At 37.7% G+C, this 14323-nt stretch overlaps 2 protein-coding genes across 2 annotated transcripts; one reads left to right on the forward strand and one right to left on the reverse strand.

Moving 5' to 3' along the window:
• Positions 1 to 2891: 2891 nt before the first annotated feature.
• LOC145120127 (auxin-induced protein PCNT115-like) lies at positions 2892 to 4585 on the forward strand. The gene is made up of 5 exons (XM_079055921.1): positions 2892 to 3175; positions 3261 to 3461; positions 3661 to 3833; positions 3919 to 4021; positions 4129 to 4585. Exons 1-5 carry the CDS (start codon positions 2963 to 2965, stop codon positions 4462 to 4464), a joined length of 1026 nt encoding a protein of 341 aa, XP_078912047.1. The 5' UTR covers positions 2892 to 2962; the 3' UTR covers positions 4465 to 4585.
• A 76-nt stretch (positions 4586 to 4661) lies between these two features.
• Positions 4662 to 8376, reverse strand: LOC145120126 (MACPF domain-containing protein At1g14780-like). The gene is made up of 7 exons (XM_079055920.1): positions 7842 to 8376; positions 7126 to 7364; positions 6847 to 7048; positions 6687 to 6764; positions 6026 to 6209; positions 5731 to 5897; positions 4662 to 5455 (listed from the first exon to the last, which is right to left on the reverse strand). Exons 1-7 carry the CDS (start codon positions 8097 to 8099, stop codon positions 4721 to 4723), a joined length of 1863 nt encoding a protein of 620 aa, XP_078912046.1. The 5' UTR covers positions 8100 to 8376; the 3' UTR covers positions 4662 to 4720.
• Between the last annotated feature and the right edge of the window lie 5947 nt (positions 8377 to 14323).

Below are 14323 nucleotides of genomic sequence, written 5' to 3' on the forward strand. Positions count from 1 at the left end.
CTCTATTTCCAAAATAGAATTTATTATTAAGTAGAGGTTTTCTATAAGTACCCCCCTCCTTTTCCAATTTCACCCTCTGATTTGATTTTTTTGTCTTTTATTGTTTTTTTTTCCTATTTTGTTTTTTTGTTGTTTTTAATTCTTTTTTAATTTATTATTATTATTATTATTATTATTATTATTATTATTATTATTATTATTATTGTTATAAATTTCACACAAAGTTTTAATATTCGAACGACATTATAAATTCGAACGGCTATATAAAATCGGTTTTTAAATATTTTTTTATATTTTATTATTATTAAAAAATTCGAACAATATTTTATAAATCGAACATTATAAATTTGAACGACTATATAAAATCGGAACAAAAGCAAAGTTTGTCCCTATTAATTATGGATATTAATTGGTACGGTATTACAATTGTGCGGTGCGTTATGCAGATTGAAAACATTTAGTCCTAGCATTATATAATACTTCCGATTTTATATAACCATTCGAATTTATAATGTCCGATTTATAAAATGTTGTTCGAAATTTATAACAATAATAATAATAATAATAATAATAATAATAAATAATTAAAAATAACAAAAAAAACAAAATTGGAAAACAAAAAAAACAACAAAAGACAAAAAAGAAAAAAAAATAATGTCAAATCAAATGTCAAAATTTTGATTTGATTGATTTTATAGGGGTAAAAATGGTTAAGCTGGTACATATACTTGGTGTACCTTCTAAGTGAATACAATTTTAGGCCGTAAAGAGAATTTGTTGCTTTCGATCAACTTCGGTTGGTGCATGCCTCCTCAGGTGAGTGATTTTTTGAAGTCCAACAATGTTAATGCATACCACATGGATGGTTGGTGGATGGATAATGTTTTCAAGAAAGAAGGCACAAATTACTTGGTGTACTTTCAATTTTTAAATGAAGTGATTTGATTCCATTTTATTCTCTTAAAAATTCGTCAAGACAGAGTTAATGATGTATGGGTGTATGCAAAAAAGTAGGTTAGTTTGCCTTCTTGAACATGTTTGCTTGATTTTGTAATGGTTGGATATGTATACGATTATGGTTATTTTGAAACGGTTGGATTCTGTGTGTATTGGTTTATGAATTGCTAGATTGTTAGTGCTTAGTTATTTGCCTCAATGTATTATGTTTGCACTTGAATTAATTGATTATGAATTGATTTATGTATTCCTTGGATTGAACCTAATTAGTGCTGGAACCTCTTATTGAATTAGTTCCTTGGATTGAACTTGATTAGGGTTTGAACAAGTTGAGCTTTGTGAACCTGTTCTTCGATTGAGCGTGTTCATGAACCTACTTATTTTGTTGGAGTAAAGCTACTGGTGGTTAGTTTGATTGTGCTACTGGTGGTTAATTTGATTGTATTCTTCGATTGTTAGATTATTAGTGGTAATGACTTGCTTTGTTACCTGGTTATACCTGCTTACTTACTGGTGGTTAAGTAAAGTTTTGTGAAATAAACTTTTTCATTTCAATTCCTTTTTCTTGTTTCAATTCCATTTGCAAGAAAGATTTTTGTAACAAATATGGTATACTATGACAGATAATGGTAGTTCAGATGGATGGTGGCAGACTATGTTGGTAAGTGGTGGTTGAGGTGGACAGGTGACGATTCTGTGATTTAAGCAAGGTTTTGAAAACCGGACCGGAGACCGAACCGGTCGTCTTACTGGTTCGATGGTTAAGTGGTCCAACCGGTCGGACCGGTCTAAAAAACCGGAAAAACCGGATGATGTCATAATTATATTTAATTATATAAAAAATACAAAAAATGGAAAAAATAAATATTTTTTAAAATTTCCAGTTTTGACCGGTTTTACCGGTTCGACCGGTTTTTACCGGTTCACACGAATACCGGTTTTTTGGCCTTTAAAAACCGGATCCGGGACCGGTTCCCGGTTGAACCGGTCGAACCGGCCGGTCCGGTCCGGTTTTCAAAACATGGGATTTAAGTAAAATCATAAACAGAAAGGTTCATAAAAGGTCATTGTCCAATGAAGGGTATATTAGTCTTTTTCACAAAAAAAAAAAAAAAAAACCGCTTGAGGGAAATTTTCATAAAGACCGTTTGAGAGGAAATTTTACAAACTACAACGACAATTTGTGAAATTTAGGTAGGGTTTTTTTTTTTTTTTTTTGCAAAAGTCTTTTTAACCTCTTATTTTTCGAGGCTGAAACAAAATGTTTGTTTTTTCAGAAGACAACACATAAAATAGTCTTTTTGATATCTTTTTTCAAAAGATAAAAAAATAGTTTTTGATTTTAGAAAATATTTTCTAAGATGGTATTCTTTTTCACCATCAATGTTGTCATCACCTCTGCCACTGCCACCACCACCGCCGTCACAACCACCACCTCTATCACCCCCACCTCCCCTACCTCCGCCGTCACAGGTCTTTTTATATGACTTTAAAAAACAAACAATTATTTTTATGAAAACTAAAAACATAAAAAAAATACTTTTGACATACATTTTATTCCATAGACATAAAAAAAACACCGAATACATTTTAATATATAAAAATTATTTATTATTTTAAATTTGTCACTACATAAGGGGTCTTACGTAGGCTCTTATGCACCAGCAGCCTCGGGTAATATGTAGGCTCTTACCTCACGATCTACAACTAAAATATAATTAATTACCAAAAGTATAAATTAAAGTTAAATAAATATAGATTAGGCAAAATAGATAAGTTAAGCAGGCTGTATGGATAAAGAATATATGTTTTTAAAAGGAAATTAAAAAATATTTTTTTTTATTGGTGTGCTAGGCCGGAATGAATTTCCAAGAAGGTCCATAGAATTATATGCTCTAACCATGACTTGCTCACTATAAATGATCATCACCTCCATTCTGTTACCATCAAATCACAATCCAACCCAAAAAAAAAAAAAAAAAAAGTTCATCTGATCAATAAGAACATGGTAAAAGTTCCAAGAATCAAATTGGGTTCACAGGGTTTGGAGGTGTCAGCTCAAGGTTTGGGCTGCATGGGTATGTCTGCTGTTTACGGACCCCCAAAACCCGAACATGACATGATCAACCTCATCCACCACGCCATTGACACCGGTATCACCCTACTCGACACATCCGATGCCTATGGCCCTCACACCAATGAAATCCTACTCGGAAAGGTCACACTCTTGCTTGTACCCTTAATCGCTTATTATCCGGTTAATAAATTCAGTAATTAAAAAGACTTATAAACATGCAATGCAGGCTTTGAAGGGAGGAGAAAGGGAAAAAACGGAGTTAGCTACCAAATTCGGGATCAAGTTTGAGAATGGAAACCGTGAGGTGTATGGTGATCCGGAATATGTCAGGGCTGCTTGTGAAGGTAGCTTGAAGAGGCTTGAGATCGATTGCATTGATCTATATTATCAACACCGAATTGACACACGTGTGCCCATTGAAATCACGGTATGTATAGTGAAACAAGGCTTTCATAATTCATATATGCTATTAGTCATTTCCTAATATGTGAAAATTTAAATTTCTCTCTCGAAAAGAGCTCGATCCTTTGAGGAGAGAGGAAGACTCCAATATAAATTGATTTAGAAGAGATACTGTGGTTTGTATTTCCTAATTAACCTCTGTGATTGTTTTGTTTACTTGAAAGATGGGAGAAATGAAGAAATTGGTGGAAGAAGGGAAGATAAAATACGTAGGATTATCAGAAGCTTCGGCTTCAACCATTAGAAGAGCCCATGCTGTGCACCCGATAACTGCTGTTCAACTAGAGTGGTCCTTATGGTCCAGGGATGTCGAAGATGAAATTATCCCTACTTGCAGGTTTATTTGAGTTTTTACTTGTAAAGGTAAAATAAAAAATAATATTTCCAACTTTCTCATCAATTGATAAAGTAAACTTTGTCAGAGAACTTGGAATTGGAATTGTGGCATACAGTCCTCTAGGACGCGGATTTCTTTCATTGGGTCCGAAGATGGTTGAGAATTTGGCAGATGGCGATTTCCGCCAGGTCAGCACAAAACAAACTGAATCAGATTATCTAAGCTATTATAATATAAAATCATTAAATTGGGTTTCAACTTATGTTTATATATATTTACTTATTCTTTTTTGTAGAATCTACCAAGGTTCCAACCTGAGAATCTTGAAAATAACAAAAAGTTGTATGAGAGAGTTAGCGCGATTGCAGTAAAGAAAGGGTGCACCCCATCACAGCTAGCATTAGCATGGGTTCACCATCAGGGGAATGATGTGGTGCCAATACCAGGAACGACTAAGATTGAAAACCTTCAACAAAACATTGGAGCTTTATCTGTTAAACTAACACCACAAGACATGGCTGAACTTGAATCCATTGCTTCAACTGATGCAGCTAAAGGTGATAGATACATGGATGGTTTCCCCACATATCTAAACACCGACACCCCACCTTTGTCTTCATGGAAAGCTTAATAAATACATCTGTTTCTTTATCACCTTTTTGTGTTATGTTGTGTCTATCATTGTACTTTTGAGGTTATGACTTATGATAATAAACCTCAACTGAGGTACTATTTTTGAGCTATTAAGTAAATTATATATCCAACAACCAATCACTTAATTCATGCACTTACAACCCCCATCTAGAAAAACCCATTTGTAATACAAAATAACCAAAAGACTAAACCTCAAACATATTACATACTCATCATATACACAACAAAAACCGTTACAACTCATTTCCAAAATCTAACAAAGCAAACTTAACATGCAACCCGATCTTCCCACCATCCACAACCAACCTCCCCGCAACCACCAACCAATGACCCGGCGAGTCCTGTGGCCCACGCGCCACCTCATCCGTGTCCACAAACTTCCTCAACTTCGTGAACCGAACCGGCACCGGTGGGCTATCAGGAAACACACCCGAGTTCACCATCGCACCCACTTGCTTCTCAGCATTAGCCACCGAGCCACGTGCGAAGGTGAAGGTCGAGCTCAGGTTCGTAAAAAGACTCGACTTGCGAGCCACCGGTGCACCGGCCCACTCGGTCTTACGTATGGTGCAGTTGGGCAAGTGGGTGAAGAGTAGACGGAGGTGTAGTATGGTTTTGGGCCATTTTCCTTTTGTTATGAGTTGGGCCCCGGTTACTATGAAGACTCCGGGTGTTTGACTTTGTTGTAGCCAGTTTGGGTCGTGTTTGACTATGGAGGAGCAGACGTTGGAATAGCGTTTCCATCGGACTGGTTCCAGGAATTTGGATTTTGAATTGGAATTGGAATTGGAATTGGAATCGGAATCGTCGGAGCCTCGCCATTGAGGTGGTGTGGTGGGTTTTGGGGAGTTTTGTGTCATGGTGTCGGGGAGACTAGAGAGGTGTTGTACGTGCATTGCTAGTCGGTTGTGTTTTTTTCCTTCGAGAAATAAACGGAGACCGGTTACGGGTTTATCGTCGCTTATAACCTGAGAAAGTATCAAGAAATTTAATAATTGAGGTGTGTGTTTGGTTTGTGGATTTTGATGGAATTGGAATTCGAGATTCCATTCCATGGTGAGTTTCGTTGGAAAATGAACGGAATTCATATTTGATGGGTTGAACCATTATAGGGGTGGTAAGAAGGAATTTAAGTCCATTTTTTTATTGATAGAGGAAAAAACTCTCATTATATCAATATATGTGAATACAAGGTACAATTTTACAAAATTCTATATATTATTTAAATATAGACACCACTTACCTGAGTTGTGCTGACATAAATCTTAGGGCCCAAGAAATTAAACTGTAGCTGAGGGCAAGATGTCTTTCTTCTTTGATGTCTAAGAGGTAGTTCACAAAACAGAGGTGCCCATAGTCTAGGAACTTGAAACTCCAAGAAACATTGCAAGTCTTCTAGAGCAGGCTTATCTAAGCAGAATGATTAACACAAAAAAGTAAATGACCATTTTACCCTTCTACATTTCACATACTCAACTCATCAATCATACAAGAAGATCAACAATGAGATTTAGAGGAATTTAATTTCAATGACTTACAGCGTAAATATAAGTTGATGGCATGACTAAGATATCCACTCCCTGGAATCCCATTAAGAAGAGAAGTAATTGGCACAAATTTAAAGAGCATTGCTTCAGGATTATTTCCAACTGTCTGAAGCCATTTTGAGTGAGTGTCTGAAAATACATCTCCACCTCTTTTACACTCAATAACTGTGAGACCCTGTTTATTATTGAAGTGTATTATGAATTTAAGCTCCAAATAAAACTATTAAGCATTGGTTTTCTAGCAAGTTGTTTGGTGTGCTTTTAGGATTGTAATTTACACAAAACAAATAATAATAATAATAATAATAATAATAATAATTAGTGCAACACTAAATTTTATATCTTTAAAATAAGCAGTTAAAGTTTTGAACTTTTTGATGTATATCGAATAAAGCTTCTAACTTTTTGATGCATATTGAATAAAGTTTGAATTCTGTGATGTTTATCGAATAAAGTTATGAACTTTGTGATGTTTATCGAATAAAGCTTTGAATTTTGTTATGTATGTTTAAGTGTAGTATGAATTTAAGCTCCAAAAAGAGTTGTTTTTAGAGATAAATTCATAGTACACTTCAATAACAGAATTTTAAAAATATTAAAGTTAGTTTTGCAGTGTTTGGTTTTAAATTGTTTTATCTATGTTGCAACTTACATCCTTGCTTGAAGTTTCTGTAACATTAGTGAATTGCATTGTATGTGGCTGCAACATACGGTTGAACACATCTGGAACCTAACAAGGAACCAAGAATTATTAAAAAAAAATTACATAATAGTTCAAGAATTTAACTAATAAGTAAAATAAAAAGCATTACTTTTTGTTTTCCATCTCTTGTTTTTCTCTCTATTAGAGAAGGACTCCTCCCATCTGAAAACAAACTATCTCCAAGATCATCCAAATATCCTCTAAGTTCTGCAGGAGAAATAGTTGAAGAGGGTTTTTGTTTAACACAGATTAAATCTTGACCTCCAACAGCCATTCCCACTATAATGTGTGTGCCATAAGTTTGAATGAATCTGCCTCATAAAACATATCTGATAAGCATTATTTGTATTAAGTCAATTGTTATCTACAATGTAAAACAGAGGAGTACCTAGCTAGTATCAATGGATTCCAGAAAGTTGGAACAGATTTCTTGACACTTTCTTTGAGTACTAATGGAGATGATGTTAGATGCAAATAGTAGAGAGAGATAAAGTAACCATCAAAAGCAAGATATTTGGCATCTGTGACATCATTTAACCATGCTCCACTTAGATCAAATAAGGCATTGAAGTATCCTGATGGGACTTTTCCTTGTATTGATGATTTTTGATTAAGTAATTCTGACATCTACAAGAAACACATGAGAAAAAAGAATGTTAGGCTATTCTATAAATGTCGCATTGCATTGGATTTTAAAAGTACTAATAATACTCTCTGAATTTTGTCAAAAGCTGCTATAGATTTAACAGCTGAATAAGTCAGTGGTGCTACTTTATGATAACTCACAAGATTCCAAAAACACAAGTGACTACAGAAGACAATGAAAGTCTTGAGTCCACATGTGTACTTCCAAAATTAGGTCACCTAAGCTTGCAGTCATTTGATCTTATTTTAATTAGTAGATTTGAAATAATTAGTAACTAATGCAAAAAATAGTTATCACCTTATCGAACTCTAAGCAAAAAAGGAGTTAAGAAGCTCATCAATTTTGAATCCCAAACATCAAAAGTATACCCTAATTGGTATATGATCATCGCACATAAACTCCAATTGCATAGAAAAAATAAAATAGAAGGCGATCTTCGTAAAGGAACAAGTGATCACCTTGTTAAATTCCAAAACATCCGATTTAAAGCGAATACGATCTCCTTTATCACAACGAATATCCTCAGAAACCCCAGAAATGGTGGTGCCACAGCCTGGAAGAACAATGTCTCTCTTCCTCGATTCATCCAGCTCCACTAACCGTCCACCATCAGGACAACTTTTCGCGAATTTTAACCGAAAATCGCTCGCAACATCAAACCCTAATCCCAAAGAATCCAAAGCCCTGAGCTCGATCGGCTGATTAGAATAATCCATCAAATTGCTAACAAAACACACAGAGACTTGAATTTAGTATCAATCGATCGGATTAACGGCCACAAACAGGGGAAGTAGTAGAAATAACGGAGTGATGAAGCAGATATAGAATTGGAGTACTGTTGGTAGCAATTATACGAGCTACAAAATGGGAGTGGAGACTGATTCTGGTGATGATAACGACGTTTGACCTGATTAATTATATCAATCAGAGACTGGTGGGGCAGTAGGTGTGCCATTTTTGGAGCAACCAGTTTGACCCGGTGACTATAGTTTGGCAACAGCACGGCTCCTTTTAGACTTTTTCCTCCACCTTTGTACCGCCTACCAAATTCTACCGGCCAACATTTACGCTCCTGTTTATTTAAAGACTAAATTATAATTTTAGTAGGAGTAAATTAATGAAATTACCGTTTGGTCCCTGATCTTTATTTTGTACTTGGACCGAATGATTTTAATCATTTTATTATGTGTTTCATCCCGATGGATATTAGAAGACTATATTACCCTTTATAATTTACTTTAACCTTTTAATTATTGAACTTATCTTTTTTAATAATAATTAAAAATTAACTAGAGTGGGGCCCGTCCATACCCTTTCTCTCCTTTCTTTCTCTCTTTCCTTCCCGTATCACACGAACCAAACTCCAGGTACAGCCACCACCACCATGCCAGAAGCATCCATAGTTGTCGGCGATAGCATATGTCTCCGGTGCCACCTGCACGTCACCATCGCTTACTCTCCTACACTTTATAAAGTAGATTCGACTTGTAGATCTTGACAAGATGAGTGAGAGTGTGTGTGTGTGAGAGAGAGAGAGAGGCATGTGAAGCTCAACATCAATCATCAAGAGGAACCCATGGGTGGCGCAACCTTTAGTTTATCACCATTAGCGTCACATATCTCTCGTCAGTTACACTCACACATTGGACCTTCGTTCATCCTCTCATGGTCAACATTGAGGTTGTTGTGGGAGTCAAAGGTCCTTAGTGACAACGTTGGGATTGTTTCGGGTTCAATTTTAATGCTTCGTATTCGATTTACATATTTGAATCATTGAATGCTTTAATTTTGAAATAACAGGTTTATAAAAATCCATTCATTTTGAAGATTTGAATTGTTGAATGCTTTGATTTTGAAATAGCAGGTTAACAAAAAGCCACTTTGGGGGTTAACTTTGAATATTCACTTTGTTATGGAGTTTATTTTTATTTTCGTTGGTTTTTTTGTGTGGGTTACTATTGGTAGATGAGAAGGACCGGAGGGAATGGATGGTGTGGAAGGTTTTTTTTGTTTAATTTCACTTTTAGATTTCAGATTAAGGTTTTGATTTCAGTCAGGTTTGATTACTATTGGTAGATATGTAACGTATACCACTGGGAATACGTTAAAGATAAAAAAAACTATTATCTTTAGGACGGCCTAGCTAACGGTCGTGATCCGTCCTAGCACTAGACCCGGGCCCTCGCCCTCGCGCAAGGACCCCGATGCTTGGCACCCTCGCGCCCAGGTCCAATTCCTGACGACAATCTTCAGTCCATAATAACCCAAAACACAGCTGGTTGTTTCCCAGAGCGACAAATGTAGCGCTTAGGGCGTTATCCTCTGTTTATTCTGCACCAATAGCAGATGACCACTAGTGGTGCACGATCCACCAATGGAACTCCTCCACGTCCTGTCGGCCCAGACGGGACAAAGGACACTGTTGGGATCATGTGCAGACAAGAACATGTATAAAAGGAACCCTTCTTCTCCAAAAGAAGGGATCGTCTCCTTACTATCCAAAACCCCAATCGCCTTATTCTCATACACATACTAACTAGACCATCGAAGCTTCATCTTGGGACCACCTCCCGGGCGTCGACTGACGTTATCTCTTCATTGTTATGATTAGAGGACACTACCTAGCCGGAAGATGTCATTCAGTCTCAAGAACGTCGGGGAAACATACCAGCGCATGATGGGCAAAGTGTTTGTAAACCAAATTGGTAGGAATCTCTTTGATTGATCGTTTTTATGTTGTATTTTTCAGTTTGAGGATGGTGATGACTACTCGCGGAGGTTCAGGTTCAGGTTCGGGCTCTGGTTCGGGTTCAGGTTCAGGCACTGAACCGAATGATGAGCGGTTGCGTGAGCTTATTGCAGCCGAGCTTACTCGCGACATCCTTGCCGCTACCCCAGTGATTTTTGGTACCCTTCAAGGAGGGAATTATGGAGATCATGGAGGAACAGCTCAGGTCATTTCGAGCCGAGATTGCCGCGGGTCAGTTCGGGGCTCGAGCTCCCTATTTTCGGGAGTTCAAGGCGTGCAGGGCGCCTGACTTCTTTGGGGTTAAGGACCCCATCACTAGCCAACGTTAGATCTCTGACATGGAGAATGCTCAGTGCACGAGCTTTTTCCTTGAAGGGGAAAAGGTTGGATGCGCATCCTGCTTGCTGAGGGATAGGGCGTGGGACTGGTGGGAGGAGGTTACCCGAGCTGTAGGGATAGCAGGAGTGGTTGAGATGACATGGGAGGACTTTGTTCAGAGATTTCAGAGGGAGTTTGTACCAGCCATTGAGGTGCAACAGCTGGCGAGGGAGTTTCATGACCTTCGTCAAACCATAGAGACTGTGGCGGAGATCACCGCCAAATTCAGGGAAAGGGCACTGTTGGTTCCGTAGTAGGGAAAGACACACACACACACACAATTCACTCAAACACTCTCAAAGAACACTCTTCCTTCTTCTTCATCAAAAATTTCGAGATCTAGGAGCTTTCAAGTAGGATTCTCCCTAAGAGTCATCATCTAAGGTAAGTTGATGCTTAAATTCATGATCTAGCTACTTCATTTCATCAAAAATCTCTTCTAAATCTATTCAAACTCGTGATCTTGCACCTTAGAACACATCTAAGCCAAAGATCCACCAAGAAGCTTGTTAGGCCGAGATTTGCATCAAACTTCTTCCATTTTTCTTCTAAACCGAATCCACAAACTCAAGGTGAGTTCATACCCCTCTCTTTTCGGTTTTCATAAGTTGTATGCTATGTATGATTTTATGCATGTATGTGTGATTTTATGTGCTTATGTGTTGAATATGTAAACAAAAAGGGAAGAAAACTCGAGATCTATGGCATGAGTAAGAAAACAAACAAGAACTAAGGTATATTATACTAAACAAGTCAAGAAAATTACCCTCCAAGATTATGATAAACATATTGTAACATAAAACTAATTTTTGGGCTTAAATTGTCAAATAAACAAAAGTTGAGTTAAAAATTGCCATTCACGGTTTTCTTAAGGGTCAAAAGAGTCAAATCAGTTAAAACAAATGTCTTTATGAATATTATGCTCTTCAAAGGACTTGAAATGTAAATATTAGCTTAATGGGCTAATTTTTGGGCTTTTCGGCCCATTAAGCCCAAAGTTGCGAAAATCATGACTTTCAAAGGGCTGAAATGGTAAATTCTTCAAAACAGGGGATAAAAAGTTAAACAAAACTATTTCAAGGGTTAAAATGCTTTTCTTTTCCAAAAAGGATCAAAAATGTAAAGTTTTTGGATTTTGCGCCAAAGTTGTAAAAATTGCGAAAAGTTTGGACTTTAACCGAAAAACACTTTGCTGGAAGGTCTGAAACTGCCCAAGAATAAGTTTTGAGCTAAAAATATCATTTGAACAACTCTATGATTCAAAAGTGTCAAGAAAATGGTCTAAGGGTTTAAAATGTCTTTTCTTTTGTATAAAGGACTAAAATTGTTATTTTTATTAAAGAAGGGATGAAAAGGTCAAACCAATATTTTGAACCAATTATTTTATTTTAAGATATTTGAGTCAAAAGAATACCAATTTACAACTTACGAAAACATAATGAAGAATATACCTATATTTTTAAAAACATCATTATAAACAACCGAACGGTCTCGTGCCGATCCAAAAATAACAATCGTTCAATCAAACCTTCCAACAATTATGCAATACCTAAAACAAGTAAACATTCAAACTTTGGGCTTGAAAGTTCCAATCATGCTAGTTGGACCTTTGTGATCCATTAACATGACCGTTGGGCCCAAGGGATAATGGTAACCAATGTTATTGGGCCTTCTATGACCCAATTCCATATTAAAGGGACCTTCAATAGCTTTTAAGTGACATTGGGCCTTAGTGGCCCATTAGCATTGCTAGTAAGGTCCAAGTAATCAAATGCGAAATGGGCCATCGTGTCCTTCGTATACCCAACAGCCTAAAATAACTTACGGAAGTAGCAGGACTTTGTATTCCTCTTCTCCTCGTTTGCTAGGCTTATGTGTAATCAAAGTAAACAAATTCAGGTCGTTAATCAATAGTAATCAAGGTGGTTTGGATTAAGTGAGTAATAACGGACGACACCTCTATGGGTCGTTCGTAGTTGGTAGTTATAACCAGTCATTACCATGCATGGTTACAACGACTCACAAAAATTTGATAATATCCGACACCACCCGAGTAATCAAGGAAGAGTAATCAAAAATCATTTGTTGTGGCGGTGTAGCAATTCGTAAACAAGTATATTTTGCGTTATCGGAAAACATCGGGTTTTTCGAGGAAATCAACACCACTCGCTTGTAATTTCTATAACTATAATACAAAACTCCCTTTTATATACACGTTTTGAAATCATTCATGCATCAACTTATGGATCTTCACACTTTGATAAACTATTGCCTTTCAGAAAATGTCGGATTTTCTGGGTTTTACAAACTACACAAATCATTTTTATCACAACCTTGCTTATGAACTCACCAACATTTCATATGTTGACGTTTTTCAAAATAACTTGTATTCTCAGGTAACAGGTAAGCTGAAGGGTAATATCAAGTATGTTAGGATATTATGTTTTGAGAACTCTCAAACAATTTAAGGTTGTGGATGTGTAATATTTAAAACAATGTACTGGATGTGAACAATATTAGTTGTAATGTATTGATGCACGGTGATGTTTATGTTATGATTCATGTATATTCATTGTGATGATATTCAATTTAAGTCACGCGAGCCCTCGGACGTTTACGCCGTCTAGTTTCGGGGGTGTGACATTAATACCTTCCAGAGAGCCCTTTCTGATGCAGAACTTGAGACCCACCAGCTATTGCTTCAACTAGCTTTCTTCCCAAGAGATTCCCTCACCAACAATCTTCCTCCAAGCTAAAATTTCCAAAGAATACACACACACTCGAGTTAGGGTTCTTCTGGACTCTCAATGGACTGCAAAGAGGCCAAAGGAGGCTTATGCTTCTTTAAATAGGGTGCAAAACCACAGGATTTAGGGTTTCATCTGCTAGCTCCTACTCGTCGAGTCCCTTCATGGACTCGGCGAGTAGGCCACTAAATACGCGTCCCCAACCTGCTGCTACTCGGCGAGTAGAACAACCAACTCATCGAGTAGACCTCAAAATCAAAGAAATTCATAATTAAACAATACCTGAGAATCGGGGCGTTACAATTCTCCCCCACTTGAACTAGACTTCGCCCTTGAAGTCTGCTGGAATAAACAACGCCGGGTAATGCTCTCGCATTTCCGCCTCTGGCTCCCATGTCCACTCGGATCCCCTCCGATGTTCCCATTGAACTTTCACTAAAGGTATTTCTTTGTTCCGTAAAATCTTCTTCTTCCTTTCCAAGATGGCCACAGCCTCTCTACGTAATTCAGGCGCTCATCGACCTGAATATCATCCAGCGATACTACTGCCTCCTGATCCATAATACACTTCCGCAGCTGCGAAACGTGGAAGGTGCTGTGGATCCGACTAAGCTCCTCCGGCAGCTCTAGCCTGTAAGCCACCTTGCCAACCCTGGCAATGATCCTGAACAGACCAATATATCGGGGACCCAATTTTCCCCTCTTCCTGAAGCGGATCACACCGTTCCAGGGCGAGACCTTCAGGAGTACCATATCACCGACCTGAAACTCTAGCTCGGATCGGCGCCGGTCGGCGTAACTCTTCTGCCGACTCTGAGCGGTCTGCAGCCGCTGCCTAACCTGCTGAATCTTCTCGGTAGTCTGCAAGACTACCTCCGTCCGTCCCATCACCCTGTGTCCGACCTCACCCCAACAAACTGGGGTGCGACACCTCCGTCCATACAACAGCTCGAAAGGCGGGGCGCCAATACTGGAATGATAGTTGTTGTTATAGGCGAACTCTGCAAGCGGTAGGTGAGAATCCCAGATCCCACCGAAATCAATAATGCACGCCCTCAACATATCC

This window comes from Lactuca virosa, chromosome 6, assembly GCF_052849685.1.
Source record: "Lactuca virosa cultivar CGN04683 chromosome 6, Lactuca_virosa_CGN04683_v6, whole genome shotgun sequence".
NCBI classification, from domain to species: domain Eukaryota; kingdom Viridiplantae; phylum Streptophyta; class Magnoliopsida; order Asterales; family Asteraceae; genus Lactuca; species Lactuca virosa.